Source organism: Acanthaster planci, linkage group LG07, assembly GCF_054643075.1.
Source record: "Acanthaster planci isolate LZ-2023a linkage group LG07, COTS_SCS, whole genome shotgun sequence".
Taxonomy (NCBI): domain Eukaryota; kingdom Metazoa; phylum Echinodermata; class Asteroidea; order Valvatida; family Acanthasteridae; genus Acanthaster; species Acanthaster planci.
This window is the reverse complement of record NC_141783.1, coordinates 14,410,263-14,432,834: the sequence shown is the minus strand read 5'-3', so window position 1 is coordinate 14,432,834 and position 22,572 is coordinate 14,410,263. Positions and strand designations below refer to the sequence as shown.

General features: G+C 39.5%; 1 protein-coding gene across 3 annotated transcripts; it reads left to right on the top strand.

Moving 5' to 3' along the window:
* The first annotated feature begins 176 nt into the window (after positions 1–176).
* On the top strand, positions 177–22,277 carry LOC110980890 (rho GDP-dissociation inhibitor 2-like). 3 transcript variants are annotated; one of them, XM_022237944.2, is made up of 6 exons: positions 177–303; positions 9,305–9,502; positions 11,328–11,411; positions 14,494–14,570; positions 16,060–16,123; positions 17,055–22,277. In XM_022237944.2, exons 2-6 carry the CDS (start codon positions 9,328–9,330, stop codon positions 17,249–17,251), a joined length of 597 nt encoding a protein of 198 aa, XP_022093636.1. In that variant the 5' UTR covers positions 177–303; positions 9,305–9,327; the 3' UTR covers positions 17,252–22,277. The 3 variants fall into 3 exon arrangements, with proteins under 3 accessions (XP_022093636.1, XP_086995411.1, XP_086995410.1); XM_087139285.1 differs by lacking the exon at positions 177–303 and adding an exon at positions 6,820–6,958; XM_087139284.1 differs by lacking the exon at positions 177–303 and adding an exon at positions 6,884–7,035.
* The last annotated feature ends 295 nt before the right edge of the window (positions 22,278–22,572 follow it).

Below are 22,572 nucleotides of genomic sequence, written 5' to 3'. Positions count from 1 at the left end.
GTTTTAGCTGATGCATTCAAATCCAGGCTTAGGAGCATCAGTTCCAATCCTTGCTTTTAAAGTTTACTTCATCTCGGCTTGCTCATGAATTATTTAGTACAAGTTGATCTAGTTATGTCGGTAGAAGGAATTCATATATCGGTCGTCGGATAAAACGACCACTAGACTCATTTGGAATCCAGACTTCCTTACCACAAAAGGTAGGGAAACATTACCGGGTTACTGACTTTCAGTGAATTAACCGGACGAGGGGACGAGGCGTTGGTTTTCTTCTTGCATGTCGTGGGACTTTTTGATTTTCAGGTAAGACAATGATAGGGCTAAAAGTCCCAGTTTATGTCAAACCAAATGCAGATATCTGTTTCTTCCTATAAATTTGAACAGTGGCAGCCACGTGGAAATTTTGTTTAATAATCTGAGTCACCGAGACTCTTCGAATCGGCCCTTTTAACATCGGGCGGGTCAAGTGTTGAGTGTGTTTTAGTGGATTCGGATGGATCGTTCTCGTAAAGTCCTGTTACGCCTCAACTATAGCATACGTCCCAACTATAGTTGGAACAGTCCCAACTGTAGTGCTGCAGTTAGGCTGGCCCAACTATTGTTGACCAATGTTTGTGGGGAATGTCTCAACATTATCCAAGTCAATGTGTCTCAAACGTGACACAATTCATATAAAATGTGGCACTTCATCTGTTCATCTATGATCTAGCCCTATGACCAATGACATGACATTTGTAAACAATATGACTTTGGCACATGCTGGGCACATCGTGCACACAGGACCTCTCTTCTGTAGTTGGGCCAGCCCAAATGTAGCTCTCTAGTTGGGATGGGCCCAACAATAGTTTGGACGGGCCCAACTATAGTTGGGACGAGCCCAACTATAGTTGGGACTGATGCTGTAGTTGGGGTGTAACAGTCCCATTCAAACTTAGCCCCACTAGTGTGGCAGGGACTCTCACTCCCAATCCATCCTACTCTCACTCCCGATCCATCCTAGGATGGATGGCATTTTGCTGGGCACATCCTAGGATGGTTCGGGAGTGATAGTCCGTGCCACACTAGTGGGACTAATTCAGACCAACATGAGATAACATCAGCCTGGTTGTTGAAGACATAAAGTGTTACCGTGCAATGGTAGGCCAAAGTTTGGCATGCAGATAGCCCAGTCTTTATGGGTTTATATGTCTAGGCTAGGGGGAAAAGTTCCACACACGGACATCGTTCATCATGTTCATGTCATTTGACACAGGAAATCAAGCCAGCGCTGAAGAGATTGGTAATTAATTTTGGATTTTTTGCCCTGCCTGACGTGTATTAACACTGTATGCTCAGTGTACGTCCCCGAACCACAAGCATACTCAGGTGGGACTCAAATCTACAACCTCCTGCTTACTAGCGCAGGTTCGAATAAGATATAGCGGCGGGTACCACGAACAAAATTAATTTACATCTCCCCTGCGCAAATCCATCTTTGAAGTAATTCTTTGCGGTACCCGCTGCGACATCTGATTCAAACCAGCCAGCGGACACCGGCAAGCTTAGTGGTCGAATGGTTAAGACGTCAGCACTAGTAAGCAGGAGGTCGTGGGTTTGAGTCCCACCCGAGTATGCTTGTGGTTTTTTACAAGCCTTCGGGGGTATACACTGAGTATACATGTCGGACAGGGCAAAAATCTGAAATTAATTTAGATATCCCCGGCGCAAATCTGTCTTTGAAATAGATTGTTAATTAATGATTCAGCAACCCCTCACCACAAACATGGGACAGTTCCAAGTTGGCATGCTCCGGAGTCGACTTTGAGTAAATGGAAGTCAATGAAACAGTTACATATATCAGAGTTTTCAACTGCCCTTTCACATGTACTTCAATGTTGGTCACTGATTGACATGACTATATGAAAAAAAAATCTGGGTCCCCAGGTTTGGGTACTCTTGATTAATCCCCCCTTGTTGAAATAAGGTTGGATTTATGAAACAGACTAACGTGTCCCCAAGTTTTCAGTGGAAGTCCCTCCTCTCCTATTTCGTTCGGGACGTTTAGTGTTTGGATTACCTTTGTGTGACATACCTCTCAAAGACAGAATCACATATAACTGAAAGATCTTTGCTTGGTTTCTCGCAAGAATTTAATTCTAGTGTCTTAAAGAGCAACCCCAATGGTGGTGAAAAAATGGGGAACACAGTTCAATATACTCACATGGTATCTAGGTAATAAGTTATATAAGTTATGTAAATTGGCGCTGTGACTTCTGAATAAATAGTGCGTATAAGCACCTTCCTGAGAACCGTTTCCACGGTGCTACGTCAACAAATCCTGGAAAAGCCTTATTCATGAGATGGAAATGAAGCGATGACGACACGCTCCTTTCACGAAAGCTAGCCGTGGCGCTCGGCAGAAATGGGTCTCAAATAGGCCTGCAACAAACGGACCAATCATGGGTGCCCATGGTACGGTTACAACCTTAAAGAAACTTTAACCTGGATGAAACGTTAATGCGAGTACAACAAGAACTGTTTTCAGCAAAACCTCACTCTATAGGTTGAGAAACCTTGATGAATTTTTCCTTCTGTATTAGACTTACATGTACAGAACATGTATTGTTGATGTACCCGGCCATGGGGCCCCTAGCATGTTCATTTTTCGCTTCTTGTGTCTTGACAGAGCACTTTTAGCGCAAAGTTTACAATAAGTGCAACTTCATCAAACTCCTCAACATTCTGATTTATGAATCTCTATTTTACGTGCATGTACATATACCTGCTCCAAAGTTTGGATGAAATTTTATTTTCGCCCGATTTTTCAATTGTTTTTCAGATGTGTAAAATGAACTCTTTTAAATTGTGCCCAAAACTAGGAAAAGAATTTTCGGACAAACTTATGGATGAGTATTTGAGTGGTAGTAATGATGCTTTACAAGAATGTATCAACTTCAAAGTATTTTGTAAATGTTAGAGGGATTTTCTACGACTTTTTTCAAGTGTGCCACGTTAGGGAACACGCAGCTGAATTCGAGCCCAATTTCCGTTTGCCAACAGTTGTGGATTTTGAATGATATTTCATGACACTGAAATCATTCACAAAGGTTCAACACCATGCATCATGAAGGCAATAGTACTAGTTTTTACAAAATGAGTTGTATTTTTTTCAAGAAAGAGGTTTAGCAACACCGTGTTTGGAAAGTCAAGTGAGCATCGAAGTGCGCCACGTTAGGAGACTCTACTGCTGTATATATGTACATTGGTTGCCGTTACTGCAAAGCAGCCTCCATCGCGTAGGCTGTCCTACGCATCTCGACCTGTGCAATATTTTTCCTTTTTCTATAGTTTATACCTGTATATTTGCCTTAGTGAATTGCTTGAATTGGAACCTGTTACTTGGCTGGATTCTCAAAACCGTCAACGTTTTGATGTTGCATATGTCTCTGTTAAAACTAAATGAAAAGAATGAATGATAAACAGTGGGGCAAAGTGGAAACGGGATGAAGTGGTTAAGGGCGAAGCGAAGCATGAACCACGTTAAAAAGAAGGGTCAAAACCCTGCTGAGTTAACAAAAGTAGTGCAAATACTTTCTGATCAGCATCTGAGAGTCGTGAGGTTCACATGTGTACTTTTGAAGACAAGCCGCAACCAAATGGTTGACTACAGCTGCATTTGATACACAAGTATATGGTATTTGGCTGCAGCCGCTCCCATATGTGTGTGTAATTCTAGCCACGACTGGCCTGAGTGGTTGAAATGGCAGTTGGCCGCGGCATGCTGGGGGTCACATGGACCATTGGGTCTGACTGTTGCACTGTACCCCTGAAAACATTCTGTACAGTGCGATAGCGCAGTGCACTCACTGTAAAGTGTAAGCTGTAAACTAGCTTTTGAAATAGTGTTTGGTTACAAATTGACCAAAGAACGTACATGTAACTGTGACATGGTTACAGGTACATGTACATATGTATGAATTCCATGTCAGGTCCAAGGGAATCACACTTGCACAGTGCACGTATACAAATGCTCATTTTCATAATCAATTTTTTACTTTTTGAGTTCGTTGCAGCTCTGGCATACATGTATGAGGTATTTCTGGATAACTTTTATACCCATAGTCAGCTCAATATCCCGTGTATCAGTTTTTTTAAACTCTCTAACCGAAATCATGTTCTTTTCACTGGAAACAGAGAGATTTTTAGAACAGCTCTGACCTCATACATCATTACATGTACCTTTGTGTTATGGTTCAGTTTTTTAGTCCAGGTCACATGAGTTCCCCCTCCCTGCCCCCTCCCACGAGATGTTACCCAATTACGAATTCAAGCAAGATGGCGGTATCCGCATCCCCAAACTGCTTATAATCCTTATGTCTAGAATTGCCTAAATGCTATTTTTAGAATACACATGTAATTGGGCCTAAATACATGTTTGTCCTGGGCAACATGTTTGCAGAAAATGTATTACAAAAAGATTTTAGTTTTTACTTTAATAACCCCCCTTTTTTTTCCGACACCAATTTGAAGAATGATTGAAAATGAAAATACAGTATGACGCACCTGTGTGGGATTGGGAGAACGGTTTGGGTAGGGAGAAATTTTTAGAAGGGTTGGGGCTGTCAGAAGCTAAAAAGAGGTGTCCATCTCTCTTTTCTCCCTCTTTATCCCCAGTCCCATGCCTCTCTCCTCACTGCCTCACCAAGCCACCTTCGTTCTTCCCTCACCACAAAGTTTTGCTTCAATTCAAACTGCATTCCCATTTGTGCATGCAGTTCAAACAATGGGCATTTCATCTTCTGTCATAAATGACACATCGCATTTCAGCCTGATGTGATGATTCAGCCTGGAGTTCGCAAGTTCATGGCTCGGTGTCTTTAGAGGCAGAAATAGCAAGAGCTGATATAAATATTTAGATGTTAGTCATGGGATTGAGTACCAACTACAAACCCATGGGGGGGTGGAATCTGTCACCAGTGGTTCAGAGAGTAATCTTATGAGCAGTTTATATTTTCTTGGAATCTTCTTTGCATACATAGTACATGTGCTTGAGTAGACGTGCAATGTTGTACAGATATATATGTACATGTATGGGGACATTGAAGATAATTTTTTTTTTTTCAGAAGGAAGTTAAGCAGAATCAATTCACCGGTCTTATTCCTATAATTCACGCATCGAAATAGATTGAAATTGAAGTGTTGTACACAATCTTTAGCTGTCTTTGTCAAAATAATTAATTGGCCATGTTGAGGGTTGTCAGACAGAAGGATGTTATTAAAAACTAGACTTTTTGAAATGTTTTGATTTGTGATGCACGTTGACTTCATTTAGGCCATACATGTAACTTCAAATAATATCTGCTGGCCCGTCTAGAGTCTTTGTCTGAATAAATTTAAGCTAATCAAGTGCTGACTCATGGTAAATCTTGTTGCCAGGATGTTGAGTGCCTGTACATGTTATGTGCATACACAGGGGTGCTTAAAATCCTCAGAAATCATCTTTTAAACTGCAAGCTTATGTTGCATGTGTATCCATTCATATAAAAAGTTTAGCCATTTTTTAAAGTGATCTGTCATTGTTCCTTTTAGCCTTCCATATTTATGTGTCAGTTACACGCACATGTATTTCTTACATGCACAATGAATCGCCATTTCTCATATTTCAATCCAAAACTTGATCTTAGCTACCTGTGCGTGTAGTTGACATAGTCCATAAAATTTGAAGGAATTTCTTTATTTCATATTGCACTGACATGTAGCCAACAGGTTTGTATGTAGTGTTGAGCTCCAATGACGTGTGCTGTTGTCATGGTTGTACAAAAAAAGTAAACATGTACAATTTACAGTGTACATTTGTGTAGCCTAAGAATTGATGTGCAGAAATGCAAATTGTGGAAAAGAGAACTGAGTGGCAATACAAAAGAGAAAAGAACGGACCGTAACATAAATAAGCATTTTGAAATTTGGTCTCTAAATTTCCTTTGAATTCTTAGAAAAACAGGTGTTCAATTTGCTTCAGGAATGAAAGACAGTGCTTGTACACTTGCATGGTATGTTGTAGGGTACAGTCCACTACATGTAATTCAAGCCCCATTGAAAACAGTGTGAAATCAGCACTGTTCAGGACCCAATAACATGCACGCCAACATCCCTGAGATTAAATGAAATTCATGTCTGGTCACTAATCTTTCAATTTGTTTTCAATTTTTTGTGGGTTAACAATTACATTTTTAATCATTCCCACAAAACAAAATCACCCCCCAATAAGTGATTTTTCCGAAGTCTGATTACAGCCATTTTTCAAGTGGCAACCCTCAACTTCTCGGGCACTTAGGACCATTTTTCAACCGTAGGTTTTAGCCATTCTGCTCTCATATGAAAGCTCAAAGACCCAGGGAGTTGATCCTTGCAAGGATTTACACAATCTCACCATTTTGGAGGCCAAACAATCTTCTTTTTCAAAAGATACTCTTTGGGCACTTTTAATGCTAATGAGCTGGCCAGAAATTCTCACTTGAATTAGTGGTCTGAACCCTGTAAGGTATCCAAAATGGCTTCCAAACCACGGTCAGACACCCCTTGCAAGAAAATATAAAAGGATTTCCCATTTCAACATGTTCAAGGATACAAACACAGCTCGTCCACATTAAACCCACAAAAAGACAGGAAGTATGCTTGAATTGTCTGGCTGGGCCAAACTGCTGCAGAAGCCATTATCATTATATGGAGGAAGTAGTGCAGCAGTTTTGGAGGACAGAGGGACCTTAATCGTTCAGTGTGGTCATCATCCTGTTTATTGGATGCATGGAACATGTGGAAGGATATTTCTTTGTTGAAAGGAAGTACAGTGGTAGTGTACATTTGTACAAGTTTGTGTTCACCACTGCATGCATGCACAAGTACTGTACATGTACCTGTGTACCTACATGTAGTGCATCATTTTGCAGACAGCTACATGTACATGCACACATGTATACTGGTATGTTTCACTACTTTTTCTTAATGTGAGCTCTTTGTGTGCAGCTAGATTTGTATTGTGGACCCAATGCATATTTGGTATGTACATCTCTACGTGTAGAAAGAGTCGATATTGAGTTTTATCTGGTAATGAGTTTTATCTAGAATTTATCAAAAGCTGGCATTTCCTCTCTGCCAGCCTGTCTAAATTACACAAGATGTGTAGGGAGACTTTTTCTGTACTTCCTGCTAACAGTGCGGCCAAAAGTACGGTACTGTACGTGGTGAAGTAAATAATGTCACTGTGAATCGAATGTAAATTGTGCTGAGGTAATATGTGTCAGTTTCCTGTAATGTTTCACTAATTTGGTAATTATTACTTTCATTTATGCACACATTGACTTGTACATTGTACATGTACCAGTATATCACAACTTTGTATTGATGTGAAAATAAAATCACAAGTGGGAATCACAATGGGATATCCATCCAGCACAAATTATTCATTTATAAAATGGGTTTTGCCCTTACCCAACGTATATATTGATAAACACTATATGCTCAGTGCTTGTCTTGAAAACAAATTATTTATTTGTTCATTTGTCAGGTTTTGTGGTGGTCTAGCAGTCCTATATTGTGAAAAGTGCTCCAATAATAGTGAAATTTGTATACCAGGGGCCAATTTCTTAGAGCTGCTTAAGCACAAAATTTGCTTAAGCACGAAAAAAACCTTACTTGATAAATCAGGTAACCAGCCAAAACTCCATGTTATGTACAGTGTATATTCTTTTGGCATTGCATTTATCTGTTTTTTTTGGTCAGCATGACAATCAGAGTTTGAGCTAGTAACCAAAGTTTTTTCCTGCTAAAGCAAATTTTGGGCTTAAATTAAGCAGCTCCATGAAACTGGCCCCAGTTCATAAGGTTCTTGGTATATTCTTAGTTGGCAAATGCTCCCAAGCAAATGCTCCATTATTGTGTTACTCCATACCCAGATCAGCAAAGTCTCATGCTCTGTTGTGTGTGATTTTAATGGATTCATTTAGAAATGTACCAATTGCATTACTTAAGCACTAGGCTCAATGTCCCATTCAGATGGTACAATTTGAGAGTGTGCCTTGCGGTTGGTACATTTATGCATAACAAGCACAGTTTTCAGGTGTTGGATATTCCCATCTTTTGATGTTTTCTATTATGTATATAAACTAGATGTACTTTATCAGTATTTGAGAGATACCCAAGGCGTAGGATACATATTTTTGTTACAGTCACATACATGTACTAATTTGCACCAAATTTCGGCTTCAAGTTTTTGTATAGATTCCACTTTGTTTCAGTTCTGCTGAACATGTTACATTGTACAAACTTGACTGGTTCATGCTTCTCTGCAAAACATACATGTACATGCACATGTACATGGCATTATGCATGGCATACAGGTACGGTGCATGTCAAAGTCTGCAAATTACATACAGCATGTATTGGTGCATGTACACGTATGTATGTACATGTACATGTATATTGGCTGTGGACTTATGGCCCAGCGTGTAACCCCCACTGATTCCAGAGAAGTAATAACATTCTTGCACAGGTGGGAGCAGTATAAATTAGCTTTGGCCTGCAGGTTATGAGACAAAAAAATACCTTTTTCCTTCTTTTTTTTTACATTTTTTTCTATTGGGATGGGGGCACAGTACATATATACCTCAGTAGTTAGGTCCTTTTTGTGATCCCCAAGATGTGATTTGGCCAAGACCAAAATCTGAGTGTATGAATTCTAAATGCGACAGTAAAGCTTTCCGTTTTCTGTAGTGTTTTTTCCCACCTTAACCCCTTCACGCTGGGAGAGCCGCCATAAAAATCGAGATCCTCAGCCCGCTTTTCAGCTATTATTCTCGGCTCACTCTCGAGCGAGCACGGTAAAAGAAAGCAGACCCTGGCTCTTGTGTATATGGTGATTGGCCTTTGTGTGTAGCCCAGAAATGAAAAGACCAAATTTGCATCATAATCACCAGCTTCACAATAGTCCCCACTTTGAAAAGAGGCAACGGGAATGTGGAAGGGTGAGTAGAGCCGCATGCCACCGAACAATCAGCCTTTTCACCGTATAATTCAAAGCGTGCAGAGCACGCAGGGCCACAAACCGAGAATTTGCGGTTTGGCAGGTGGCCTTCGTGGCCAAGCGAGGCTGGAATTCTTGGAGTGGGCTTTCGGGAAGAAATTCCCGTTGTCAAGGGGTTAAGCAAAGCTGAGGGTGAGTCCCTCTCGTAATGTTTCCCCTGCACGTTTTGTCTCACTTTTCATCAGGGTTTTTTGGGGGGAGGGTTGGTTTCCTTATTCTCACAGATGTTATTTTTAATCAAAACAGGTAAAAACTGAGAAGTTTGGAAAATGGCTGAAACCGAAGACAAGGCCGCTCTCTCTGGTGGCGATACAACCGATGCTTGCCTTTCCTACAAGACTCCTGCTCCCAAGTCGCTGAAAGAAATACAGGAACTGGACAAGGATGACCCAAGCCTCACCAAGTACAAGAAGTCACTGCTGGGAGACAGTATTGAAGCACAAGGTGAATAGCATTTGAAGTTTTGCATGGCGGAGGTATAACTGGTAAGCCTGGCTGTGACACTATGTAGGAATGATTTGCACTCTCAGAGCGTGCTGATCAAAATGGTGATCACTAACCACTGGTTTTTATGAGAACCATGCTTTTTCCGAAAGGGATTTATGGCATCAAAAGAAGCCTTACCAGGGGTTTATCAGGCATGCAACATTTCCTTGGATCAGCCGATTTCCTTATTTCTCACTTCACACTCATTCCATTGAAAATTGAACCGTACAAAATCGTGTAAAGATTGGAATTTCCTTTTCTTTTTTTTCAAAGTCCAAGTTGCTTGCATGGTTTATGGGACTGTTACAGGTGCTGTAATCACAGCTTTGTACTGTAGAATGCATGAAGGAGAGAGGTCAGTATTTTACTCAGCGATGATATCCGGTGGGGTTATCACACCACATTCATCCAATGGGTTTCAGATGGATGACAGTGCTATGGATAAAAGCTCAAGAGACTATAAGGTGTAGTCCACTAATTCAGGTCCCATTGAGAACAGTGTAAACTCTGCATTGTTTGGGGCCCAATAACAGGCTTACCAACATCCCTGAGGCATCTGAAACACACGTTAAATTATTGTATGGTCCATAATCTTTCACTTTCTTTTCAATTTTCTGTGGGTTAACTGGTTACATTTTGAGGTATTCCCTCAAAACAAAATTACCCCCCAAAAAGTGATTTTTCTGAAGTCTGCTTGCAGCCATTTTTCAAGTGACAACCCTCAACTTTCTCGGGCACTTAGGACCGTTTTTCAACAGTATTTTTTAGCCATTCTGCTCTCAGATGAAAGCCCAAAGACCCAGGGAGTTGATTCTGGCAAGGATTTACACAATCTCACCATTTTGGGAGCCATACAATCTCCTTTTTCAAAAGATACTGTGGGGGCACTTTTAATGCTAATGAGCTGGCCAGAAATTCTTGCTTAAACTAATGGACTGCACCCTGTAGTGGACTATAGTTTAACCGGCATCTCCCAAATCATGGATGGTAGGACTACTGTATCCAGTAAATCAGGTCCTGGGGCATGGTCACTTTGCAGATAATCAATGGCATTTGGTATGAACTACTGCACATAGGGAGTTGTTGGGTTGGTACCCTGCTAAATGTCAAAATGTGAATGAAGATTCAAGTTTGGAAAAGAGTTAGCTAGGGTACAGTGCATGTAGATTGAGTGTGATGGCATTGCCTTTGCATATTAGCAAGAAGCAATGGACCAGTTAGTAGTCGATCTGCCATGTATGCCAAAACTTGGCCCAAACTGAAAGTGGGTACATGTATTTTGTGCAGGGAGCCCGTTGCATTCCAGCATTGTACATGTACAAGCCTCTTTCTCTCTTCCTTAGTGCAGAGGGAGTACTTGTGCTCAGAGCTTGTAATAAGCCCCTTTTCAGTGTACTAAACAATTCTTGCTCGACAGTTGCTTAACTACAGAGGAGGAGGGAGGCACAAAGGACTCCTGCCCCCTCAGCAGAAGTCTGTGTCCTTGTCTGGGTGAACCACACCCTCACCCCACCCCCATTTGAAATTTCCAAACGCACACGTGCACAACCTATGTACTAGCCACACTTCATTTGTTGTCGGTGTGCTTGCAGCACGTTCAGTGCCATTCCCCTTGAAAATATGTGTGCACCCCAGGTGCCCCTCAGAACTTTTTACTCTATTTTACATATACTGATATCTGCTTCATACTGGGGAATTATTTAAAGATTGTGTAATACCCCTAACTGCTTGTGCACTGAGAAAACATCAGAAGTCAAGCAACCTCTTTTTTTTTTCCTCCTAGCAACTGGTGAGGGTCCAAAAGTGACGCTGGAGAAGTTGGCTCTGGAGGTCGAGGACCACGAGGATATAGTGTTGGATTTAAGCGGTACCAGTAACACACATTTAAATGTGTTCACTTTGGCAACCTGTGATTTCCCAACTGAAAACAATCACTTTATTCATTGTGATTTTCGGAAGGGAGTTACAGGATAATGATGAAGTTGTCACTGCCAAATGCTTTGTTGACCTTCTGTATAAGAGGAATGTTCCCCGGTTTGAATGCATGGCCATTGGTAAATGCCAAGAGGATTTCAGTCCTCAATCATCTCTGAGACTGACTATCCTACAGTACACATTCAAAATACTGGAAGGTGTCCCTGATACCTCTGGCCTATCGACCTTAAGATCACATCATGAGGAGGATTTATGTCAAATAGACAAGCTTCAAATCTCATAGACAATAAACTCTTACCCACTCACATGTCCATGTACAATATTAGGTAGACTACTCTTTCTCAATGCCACAGTTATAACCATACAATTTTTGGCTTTCTGTTTGCTTGCAAACTTTAGCTGACCATCAGTACAAAAACAAAAAAATTGTACCCAAAGTGTTTTTAAAAAATCACATGAATTATCAAAAGACCCCAAAATACTTATTTTATCACACCTCTTACAGGTTCTTTTTCCTGGTTGGTTGAAACACAGTCATAAGGGGTTCAGTAATATACCGGTACATGTGGGCTAGTGCATGAAATGGGTATCAACATGAGCTGTCCACACGCCACAAAATTGTGCACCTGTATACGACCCAGTCAAGCACTTTACTCAAAAGTTGGACTAGTTTAACCAGAAGAATGCCTTCACATGATGAGAACAGTGAACAGCAACTCAAAAACTGAAGTCTTGGGCCTGTGAGTGACCAGAAGAAGGTCCTATTTCCCTTAGCCTCAGCCTTTGGATGTACGACCAAATATTAAATACTATGCACATACATGTACGTGTGTGGACTAGCAGTGAGATCTCTAATGCATGTCTATCCACTCATGCCTGAGGGACTGCTAGTGACCAGGAGAAGAGCCCCTTAGCCTGCAGCCTCTGGAGATACATGCACCGATACCTCCAAATATGACCTACGTGTATATTAATACTGCTAGTACTTAGTAGAACTAAATACTGATACACACATATGGACTAGCAGTGAGATTTCTAATGCATGTTTGTGCACTCCTGAGGAACTGAAAGTGACCAGGAGAGGGCCCTGTGGCCCATAGCCTTGGGCCTCTGGAGATATGACCAAACATGACCTATTTAGTAGGACGACCTAGTGGTACTATTTAGTACTATTAAATATTAATATGCGGAACTAATATACATGTACATACATGTAGATAATGCAAGTCTACATGTATGTACGCCCGAGGGACTGTAAGAGACAAGAAGAGGGCCCTCTTTCCCCAGGGTCTTGGGAAATAGGACCCTCCTCGGGTCACTCACAGGCCCAAGGAGGGGAGGGGCATGGATTAGATGCGCCAGTCAGCGCGCAGCATCCGTAAAAGCTGCTCCTCTCATTTGCTACGTATGCACGGCTGTCTGAATCGTGCAAATGTAATGAGCTACATGTATGCAGTGGACTTTTCAAAATTGTATACCACCTTGTGTTACCTTTAAGAATGGAATATCTTTACATAAATGAACAGTTAAGATATAAGTCTCATATCCTTTGTAAAAAAAATAAATATTCACAGTCTCTTTTGAAGGATATTAGCCGTAAAACGTAGGCATTCGTGTGTAAAAATGAGGGTACCAAAAAAAATGGTTTTAGTGGATCCAAATCTGGGCCGGCAGAATTTTCTTGACGGTAGAAAGATAGATATGTCATATATCCAGCCAAACAATAAGTTTTTACTTTTCAAGTCATTGCAAAACAGTCAAGTGCACCCAAAATATTTCACTATCACAGGTTTAGACTTCGTGAGATTAACTGAGAAAACTGCCGTATGTGTTTCATGAAAGACTATCTGTGATTGGTTGATTGACATATTCTCTCTGATACTGGCCAATCAAATGACATCAGAGATACGCGTAAATGTGTGTGACCGAAATCGGGAACACAGACTTTGCATCGAAGGAAACCTAGTGAATGTTGGTCGTTTACTGTCGAACCAGTCTTACCATTCGTTTCACAAAAATGAAAACACTGCCGGGATCGCTGAGTGAGTAGTGCATAAAACTTTAACATTTTGATTTGCCCGGCAGCAAAAATGTTAGTATTAAACGGATGTTTAATCCTTTTCGTGAAGAATTGTAAGACTCAATTTTATCCAGTTATTGCAAAACAGTCAGGTGCACTTAAAAAAGAGGAGACCTGCGATTTTCGTGAAAAACACTAAGCAAGTTTGCGTCCAAATAAATCGTTGAGAAATTGTCGATCATCGCCGATACATAACTGTATTGATAGTGAAAAACGTGAACTATCTACTCACCAAGCCATTTTGACCCACGAATGAAGCAACAGATTTCCTGGTGGGTTGAAGGGACACTACTGCTCGCTACTCGCTTTTTCTCGCGAACTCCCATGTACTCGTGAGATGGTTTTCGTGTGCAAATGGAATTGCCAAAAATGCTCATTAACGGAGGGGCTGCGCGCTGACTGGTGCACAAGTGACCGAATTATGCTAGTCCATATGTAATTTACAAGACACCTTTGTTCAAAATTTAAAATAAAAAAAGGAAACTTTTCAGGGTTTTACAGCTGAGGGTTTTAATTCAACCTTTTCACTCGAAAACAATTCAAGAATTAAAAGAACACTTTTAGTTTCCCCAGGTTCAGTGTTTGCATTGTTGTCCACTGTTCTTGTCATGTGAGAATGCTGTAACCAGTCAAAATTTTTGAGTACTATACTCTGGCATTTATACGCACATGATGTCTCAGTCCTCGTCAGATTCACAGTTACGTATAATTTGTACATTAGCCTGTACAAACATGTATATCAGTGAACCACTCGTGACTGTATGTCAGCCAACCAGGATAAAGAACAAGGAAGAGGTGTGTTCAATGAGGCATTGAAGATGTGCTGGTGCTGAGATCTGTTCAGTCTTGCTCCGTAGTTGAAGAATCCACTAGTAACACTAGAAATGTGCTTTTGCAAGTGGTGGTTTTTTAATATTTCCTGATTTTCTTTAAGGTGACCTTGCCAAGTTGAAGGAAAAGACCTTTACGATAAAAGAAGGTGTTTCCTACAATGCGAAGCTGACATTTAAGGTAGGCATCTTCCATTACGCACACTTTCAGGTTCTGTTGCGTTGGGTCATTCCATGAAGTTGGGGCACTATTTGTGACGGTGTCAATTGCTACATGGGTTCCGTAAAAAGAACAGCTATTTCCCTGCCTGTGGATTCCAAATTGACATTGTTATACATCTTGCAAGGCTGAAAACAAAGTTTTGTGTTATTTTTACAGAGTAAATGACCTACTCTACAAGTCATGACAGGTGGTAAAAGTTACCCATGTAACAAGGACACCGTCACAAATTGTGCCCCAACCTCATGGAATGACTCATTTACAAAGGAAGATTCTATACACATTACGTTACAAATGCGACCCACCATCCCAAAACCAAATTAAAGGAGGTAATTATGATATTTGACAATTTGTCTCCACCTTTTTGTTAACACTTCAAAGGGATCCAACGTCTAGACTTTGCACGTAGAAATCTTTAGTAATTACGGGGAGTGACAGTTATGGAAATTCCATGAACATGAGCTATGGAAATTCCACTACCTCGGGAATATTAAGATACCTATTTCAGCCTGGGTTTGAATGGTGGCTCACAAATTGGTCTCGTACATATTCCTGATCAGACCTTTCAGCTTTGATAGGATAGTTTCAGGAATATTCAGGTATTGTAAGCCTGACGAACAGGCTTGATGATAATACATGTACACATGTATATCATTGCATGTCAATGACAGATACTGTTATATTCCATGCAAATTATAAATGTTGTGATATTATTATAATTATCCGTGTCCCACTTACCAACTTCCTTCAGTGGCTTGTTTTTGGCAATGTTGATTTTGCAGGACTGACTCCATTTTGAGTTTCAAAATCATTCCCTAACTGGGAGACTCCTCAAGCTATTCCCTGCTGTTGAGTCACCAACCTTGACTTTTGAAGATTCACTTCTGTGGGCATTACAATGTCAACACTGTTTGACCATTTGGCTGAAAACAGCCGCCACCTCATCTCAACCCCAGATTCACCACACTGAAAAAGCTCAGACTGTTGTTGCTACTCTCCTGATGGAGGTTTCAACCTCCATGATATTCTGTGATTTGTTTATTTGTCATAATCATTGCTTTACTTTGGAATGCAATTAGGAATAAAATATCAGTTTGTACGGCAGATCAGAAACCTCGGATTATTAGTGTTTTGTAAAAATATACCCAGTTACGTGAGGTCATTGTAGGAATTCAACTGGGAGGCAGAAAATCACAGGAATATTGTAGCTGCCTCAAGTGATGAGTAAGGGTAATTCCAGACATTAGGGGTCCAATTTTTTTTGTATCCCTGTTACATCTGATTTTGTATTAGTTCCAAGAGTGATGAATTTATGCAAATTACCTGCCAAGCAAATAGTAATAGGTCAGATGTAACAGGGACACGAAAATGGCACATTTTTGGACCCCTATTTTTTAGTGAACTTAATTGGAAACTTGATGGTATTGTGATTGATTTCATGTTTCTGCAGGTGGAGAATGATATTGTGGCCGGCTTAAGATATGAGCAGACATCCCACAAGGGGCTCGTCAAATGTAAGACTTATGTATTGTAATGGCCTCTAAACCTGACTCACAAAGAATATAACCACAAGCCGGTAATTTATAGTTTCATTAGTTTATTTAGTAAAACAAAATATAGTTGGAGGGGAACTAAATTATCCAACTCTTACATTTCATTAACCAAGCCCACAGCAGTGTGGAGTGGTTCACTGGTACTAATGTCTAAAAAAATAAAAAGAACCTTACACAGCCTACGCCCAGTTCCAAATCCACACTGGGCTGAAAATATGAGAGCGTTTTAAAGGAAAGTAGCAAGTCAGTTCAAGAAAGGAAGTTCCAGATGAGATCTGAAGGAAGTTCCAGTTATACACTGAAAGAGAATGGCTAATCTTATGTGGCATTCCATTGTGTGGCCACAGCCAGGGGCCCTTCAGCCGAGGCAAGGGTTTGTAAGACATTCAATGAGTGCTGCTGTGGCTGGCACAAAATAACTTTGATTATTACAGTATGCTTCCCTGGTAACCAGCGCCCATCATTACCAGAGTATTAAGCCAGCTGGAGAGTGGTTCATAGTCATCGTAGGCACACACTTGTTACTTCACAGAATGTTTGTAGAAGTTGAATTCCTTTTGATTCGTGGAGACATCAATTTTTTTGAAATTTTTATTCATATTTGTGTGAAATGAAATATTCCAAGTGGGTGAAATGACTGAGCAAATATTAATTTGGTGAATATTTTACAGCACAAACAGAAAACATGTTAATGAATAGTGCAGGGAAGGGTCAGTGTATGGAACTGAGTCTGTTCTGCCAAAGATTCTCAAAAATCTTTCATTCTTTTTATTTTATCATGAACAAATTTTTCAATGTTCCTTTACAATCTGTCAGCATGACTTACAACTCAGTGATTTAGAGAGGATACTTGGGCATTTAACAAGGGGTTTTGTCCTCTTTTTAAATGAAGGTGATCAAACAAAGTACATGCTGGGAAGCTACGCCCCTAAAAGCGAAGCCCAAATCTACAGAGCACCCGTGGAGGAGTTTGCCAAGGGACTGATGGCTCGTGGCCACTACACTGTCCACAGCAAGTTCGTGGACGATGATGAGACGGAATTCCTCAACTGGGAGTGGGCATTTGACCTCAAGAAAGATTGGGAGTAAGCCTAGCTGTTGTTCTCACTAGCAGGAGGCAGAAGTGCATTTTATAACCAGAAGCTTTGTAGCAGTGTGTATGTTTAACGAGTGGCTACAGAATCACAGTCATGGGTAGTGTTGTTCTACTATCTTTGTTTAGGATTATTAGATTGTTGTTTCTGGAATTCATGGACCAATTGGGGGAGGGCATGGTGCATGCATGCACCTGTTTCCCATGTGTGTGGGGGTCTAGTGGAGTCCCCTCCCCTCACGTGGCACTCCTTGACGTTTCCCTCAACTTTTTTCTGGCAGTGTTGCTGAACTTCTGTGTTGAAAAATTTTGAATCGATTAAGCAAAATTCCTGTACTATTACCTTCATAATACTTGCTGTTAAACATTTGTAAAAAATTTCACCATCAAATTTAGTCCAGAATTCAAAATTCCCACCTCCAGAAATTAGGCACAAATTCAGCTGAGTGATGCACTTTGACAAATCTCAGACAATCACAAATCAACGCTAAAGAGTTCCTTTAAAGTTGATGAATGCTAATAAATCATGACAACCTTTACTCACATTGTGAAAAAAAGTTTGCAGAAAAAATTCTTATTTTTGGGCACATTTTAAAGAGTTCATTATGCACGTCAAAAGTAATTGGAAAAATCAGGCTTAAATAATCTTTTAAAACTCTGTACATAAACTCAAGGTTTATGAACGGGAGTGTTGAGAACTCGATAATTTTTTTATCATGAAATTTGAGGTAAAAATATTTCCCTAGCTAGGCACTAGAGGCGAAAATCAAAGTACACTATGTTTAGGGTACATCAACAAAAGAGCATACAAAACCCAGTTTCATCTACATGTATGTTGCTGTGTGTACTACCTTTGTAGGCAGAGGCATACACCTGATCACAGACACATGGTAGCAGTGGAATATGCCTACATCTCCAACTTCTCTCTGTTCACTGTTAATGGGGCAGTGATGCAAAGAATCCATATTCAAATCTAGCAATCGGCATAACTGGTACCCTGTGGATCTAGTGATTTCTTCAGCCAGAGGTTAATTCATCCTGCAGCTGTGGACCAATTCATTTTGCTGCTGCAGGCGAGTGCACATCTTAGCCTGGGTGGAACACAATCTGTAGGGATGAAGTACTTATTTGTAGCAGCCTAATGCATTTATGTCATATTACCAGGGGTTACTGTATTTCTTAAGAGGAAGCTACTAACACTGCCTCTGAATGTGTCTAGAGCTAGGTCTGGGTCTTCCCTCCATTGAAAATATGTGGAGACGGACTGACAGTAGACATAGCCGTAACTCTGAAAACCCATTTGGGGCATAGCCTAAATTCTGTAGCCACAGGCTCAATCATTTGTACCTAGACACTTGCCTACTGAGCAGCCTGCGAGCACTGGATTCTGCTGGCCAAACCAGCTGTGTTCTGAAGCCTTAGGCTTAAATGCATAGAGCGTCTTCCGACACGGTACTGCCCTGCTTGCCGTTTGCCAGTGAGAATATTACAGACATGGATAATGAATGCAGCATATACGTGTACATTAAAGCTATAAAAAGATGCAGAAAAATGTTGAATATTAAAGGGAAAATTATCAATGTTACTGTAGCATCAAAGAGAGAACTGTTTCGCACTGTGGCAAATACATGTCTTTGTCTGGCTCCCTAAAGACACATGCATGATTTTATCATGATGGGCATTACATCTGTGGTATTAGAATAATTTCTCAATGCCGACATTTTGATGTTGTTTTTGTGAACAAAAACAGGTACTTACTTTTTTTATTTAAGTCCGTTTGCAATTTCAGGTGAACATACGTGTACTTACACATCTAGATGTTCCACATCGGTGAACATTTGTAACATATTTTTGAGGGTTTTTGTTTGTTTCTATTTGTAGCCAAAATTGCTTGCCTTTTGTATCAAGTTCAGAAAAGGCGAAATCGCACATGTACCCAACCCTTTATATACGCATTTACCTGTCCTTTTGGTGTTTTTAATCTATTGTGCCATTTTACAGTACTTTGTCTCACCAACAAAGTATGCCAGAGAGTTACTTACATGTACATTCACATCTTCCTTGATTAAAGTTGCCAAAACTGATATTGTTACTGAAGAATGACCTATAACACTTTTTAAAATTTGAAAAAAAATGACCTTAGATTGAGTAATGCCTGCTCCACATTTGGAGACATTTATATATATATATTTATGCAGTTACAAAGATGTTTAATTTTGAAAAACTTTTGTGTAGATGAAAGGCTTGGAAGTTACATTAGATGGAATTATTTCACCCAAAATAATAGCAGTAGTTGGGAAAAAAAACCAAATACGGAATATTCCTTTTGATTTTAAAACATTAACTTGCAATGTTGATGATCTGACTGGATTTAGTTGTGAACAATTTACTCCACTTTGTCTTATCATAAAGGAAAGGTTTTTTTATGTTTTGATAAGCACAAACAGTATAGAGTACCTAAGTGTGACGTCACCGTGAACCAGAAAGTGCAGCGCAAACGGATGGAAAACGCGCGCGTGTTGGTTCACGCGCTGGTTCACAAGCTCAATGCCTTTTACACACTAATTGTGCACGTGACGTATTCACTTCGGTTCTCTGTAAATGAGCAGTTGGAAGTAGTTTGTTTAATGCATATGTGTGTTGTGTGTCCAAACACTCTACGGTTGGGCGTGTCTAGTGGAAAAGGCATAGGCTTGTTCTTGCAAATTCTGACCATGCATACACGACTTGGTCATGTACACATGCTCAGCATTAGTTATGAAAATCATCTGTGTTCAGTTGAGGCGTGTAAGGGTGCCATGCCTTGTGTGGACCTGGGAACAAAAGATGTCCACACAAGTGACGAAGTGAAGAGGACTTACCTACGTCCACACAAGGTACCCCTTGAAATTAGAGGTTTAGAGGTATTTTAGGTTTAGAAATAGAAACAATAAAGGAAGCCATCCCCAGAAATCCAGCTTAAAGGAGTATGCACAGTGCCAGAAAATTAGGTTTTTTATCGAGCTTCCACACTGCACAGAAACAAAGGAGAGCCCACTTTAGATATGCAACGCTAACATGGGTAAAGTGGCGCATGCATTGATTTTACCCTCAGTGCACTGTTTGAGTAGGCAGAGTTTCTTTGCTGTGCCAGTCGGTACATAGTAGAAATTTAGTTAACTAAAAAATTAAAAACGAATGTGTGCACACAAGAAATGCATATAATTATATGCAGATGCAACTTCATTACCTTTTATAATACAGGCTTCTGAAAGAGGGTACCAGCAAAAAAGATAATGTAGAAAAAAAATGATATGGTTAAAAAAAGAGTTAGGTTAATATTTATGTAAGTTTCGTATTGTTTTGATGTTTGGTGTTGCTTTCAGTAAAGCAGTTTTTTTAATTTTTGATTTTTTGAAGGTAGAATATTGAAATGAGGATGATATTAGATTCCAGAGTATACGTGGCAGATCAAGATTAGAGAATTTGAATTTGATACAAATTTGACCAAATCTATTACTGATATAGAATTTAAAAATACAAATGTAATATATTTCAGTGCATTTTGCTGTATTGAAACTAACTTCCCAGTCAACAGCATAATTATCATTTTGTAAACTACCCTCAAACTACTATACATTTTGTGCTGAAATCAAATTAATTTCTGTCTGGAATTCATTAAGGTGACTATTTCCTTATTTTCAAGTTGTAGCGATGGAACAATGATAAATTTTTTATTTCGCCATTTTACCTACATATTACCATTGTGAACTAATCATGTTTTATTAAACAGTTTAATAATGCCAGTCAGTCTGCCGATGTGAAGAGGAGAAGAGCACAGAATATTTCCTCCAGTGTCTTACAGCTTTGTGGTGTAAAAATGAAGCAGTGTATGAAATAATGTAGTTTGTCTGAAATGGCTGAATTTGGCTTTCCAGAAGGATATAATGTAGACTCTTTTCAAGATGAGGGCTATGGTCTGTCAAGGTTTGATTGAGTTGTCTGGTGTTTGTGCTTTGAGAGTTTAAAAAAAGTAAATGTAAGACTTGTGTGAAAAGTGAAGGTGGCTGCTTGAATTAAGACTATCCTTTTACACTCCTTAAGTGCCATTTCAAAATTGTTATCAAAATATTTTCCATGAAGTTAATGCTTGTCATTTACGACATTATCAGTAACAGAACAAAAAAGGATAAAAGAATCAACACATGCTCTGTTTGCTTTGCACATTGCTAAACAATTAACTGGTTTTCAGATAATAACTGATAATCTTTGTTCGATAAGATTTCAGTTTGCATGATGGTTTGCACAAAAATGGCTGAGTTAGGATTTAAGAAAATTATTGTCTCACTTTTCTTGGCCACAGGTATTTTTCAGATTGTGATCTGGAAGAAAATAATCCACTTTACAAAAAGGATGCTTTTATTTTAGGCTGATTACAAGCAACACTTTGCCTTTTCTGATGTCATTGTTAATGATTGTGTGAGCGTTTTGTACAAGAAAAGCCATATTTTTTCCGCCATCTTCTAAACAAAACGGCCTGTTGCTGGAAGTAGATGTTTTGAAAGTAAACAGTATTAGAAGTGTTCTTGCCTGAATTATGAAAACTATTTGATAAACCAGAAAATTATTTTGAAAAAAGCAGCATTTAAAATTATTTTGTTTCTGCAGTAATCTTGCCACAATCATTACAAGAAAGCTCTAGAACATGGTGCTATGTAGGTACATGTTTATCTGTGCGAAATGTTTAGGTTTTAAACATTATTTGACCATACTACATCTGCATATGTAGGAAATATGGTTCTAAAAGTATACAGCATGAAGCTTTGTCTTTAATGGCAAGTGTTTTATTAAGAAAAATGTCTTCCTTTGAAAGTATGATTAAAAAATGCACCTGTACACTATTGTAACGACAGTCATAAGATGAACGGTAGACTTTGTATCACTTTGCCATTTAGTGTAAAGTTAATAGCAGCGTATTGTAAGTGGTTATTGCATTTTGCCCATATGCATGGTTTACTTGGAATAAAACAGTCAACCTCCAGAGCCCTTATGTCTAAAGAAATAATTTCTTGTTTTATGATAGCATTTTTATAATTTACTCGAGCTACTGGAGATCAGAAACATTGCATTCATAATTTCATAACTAAATGAAAAAGTTTCTGCCAGTTTAAGGTTGCTAAAAAAATATTGGGAATCCTGTTTGTAAGAGATTTACATTGCAGCATGAAAGTCTTTTAAGAATTAAACAAACTAATATTTTGTTCATTGTGAAGTTGATGTTTGCAAGCCCGTAATGGAAATTTCCTCAAATTATCACTTTTTTCTAAATAGATGTTTT

Coding starts and splice junctions, on each gene's coding strand:
- LOC110980890 (XM_022237944.2), top strand. CDS start 9,328: ATGGCTGAAACCGAAGACAAGGCCGCTCTCTCTGGTGGCGATACAACC. Junction 9,503..11,327: donor AGACAGTATTGAAGCACAAG/GTGAATAGCATT, acceptor TTTTCCTCCTAG/CAACTGGTGAGGGTCCAAAA. Junction 14,571..16,059: donor ATGCGAAGCTGACATTTAAG/GTAGGCATCTTC, acceptor ATGTTTCTGCAG/GTGGAGAATGATATTGTGGC.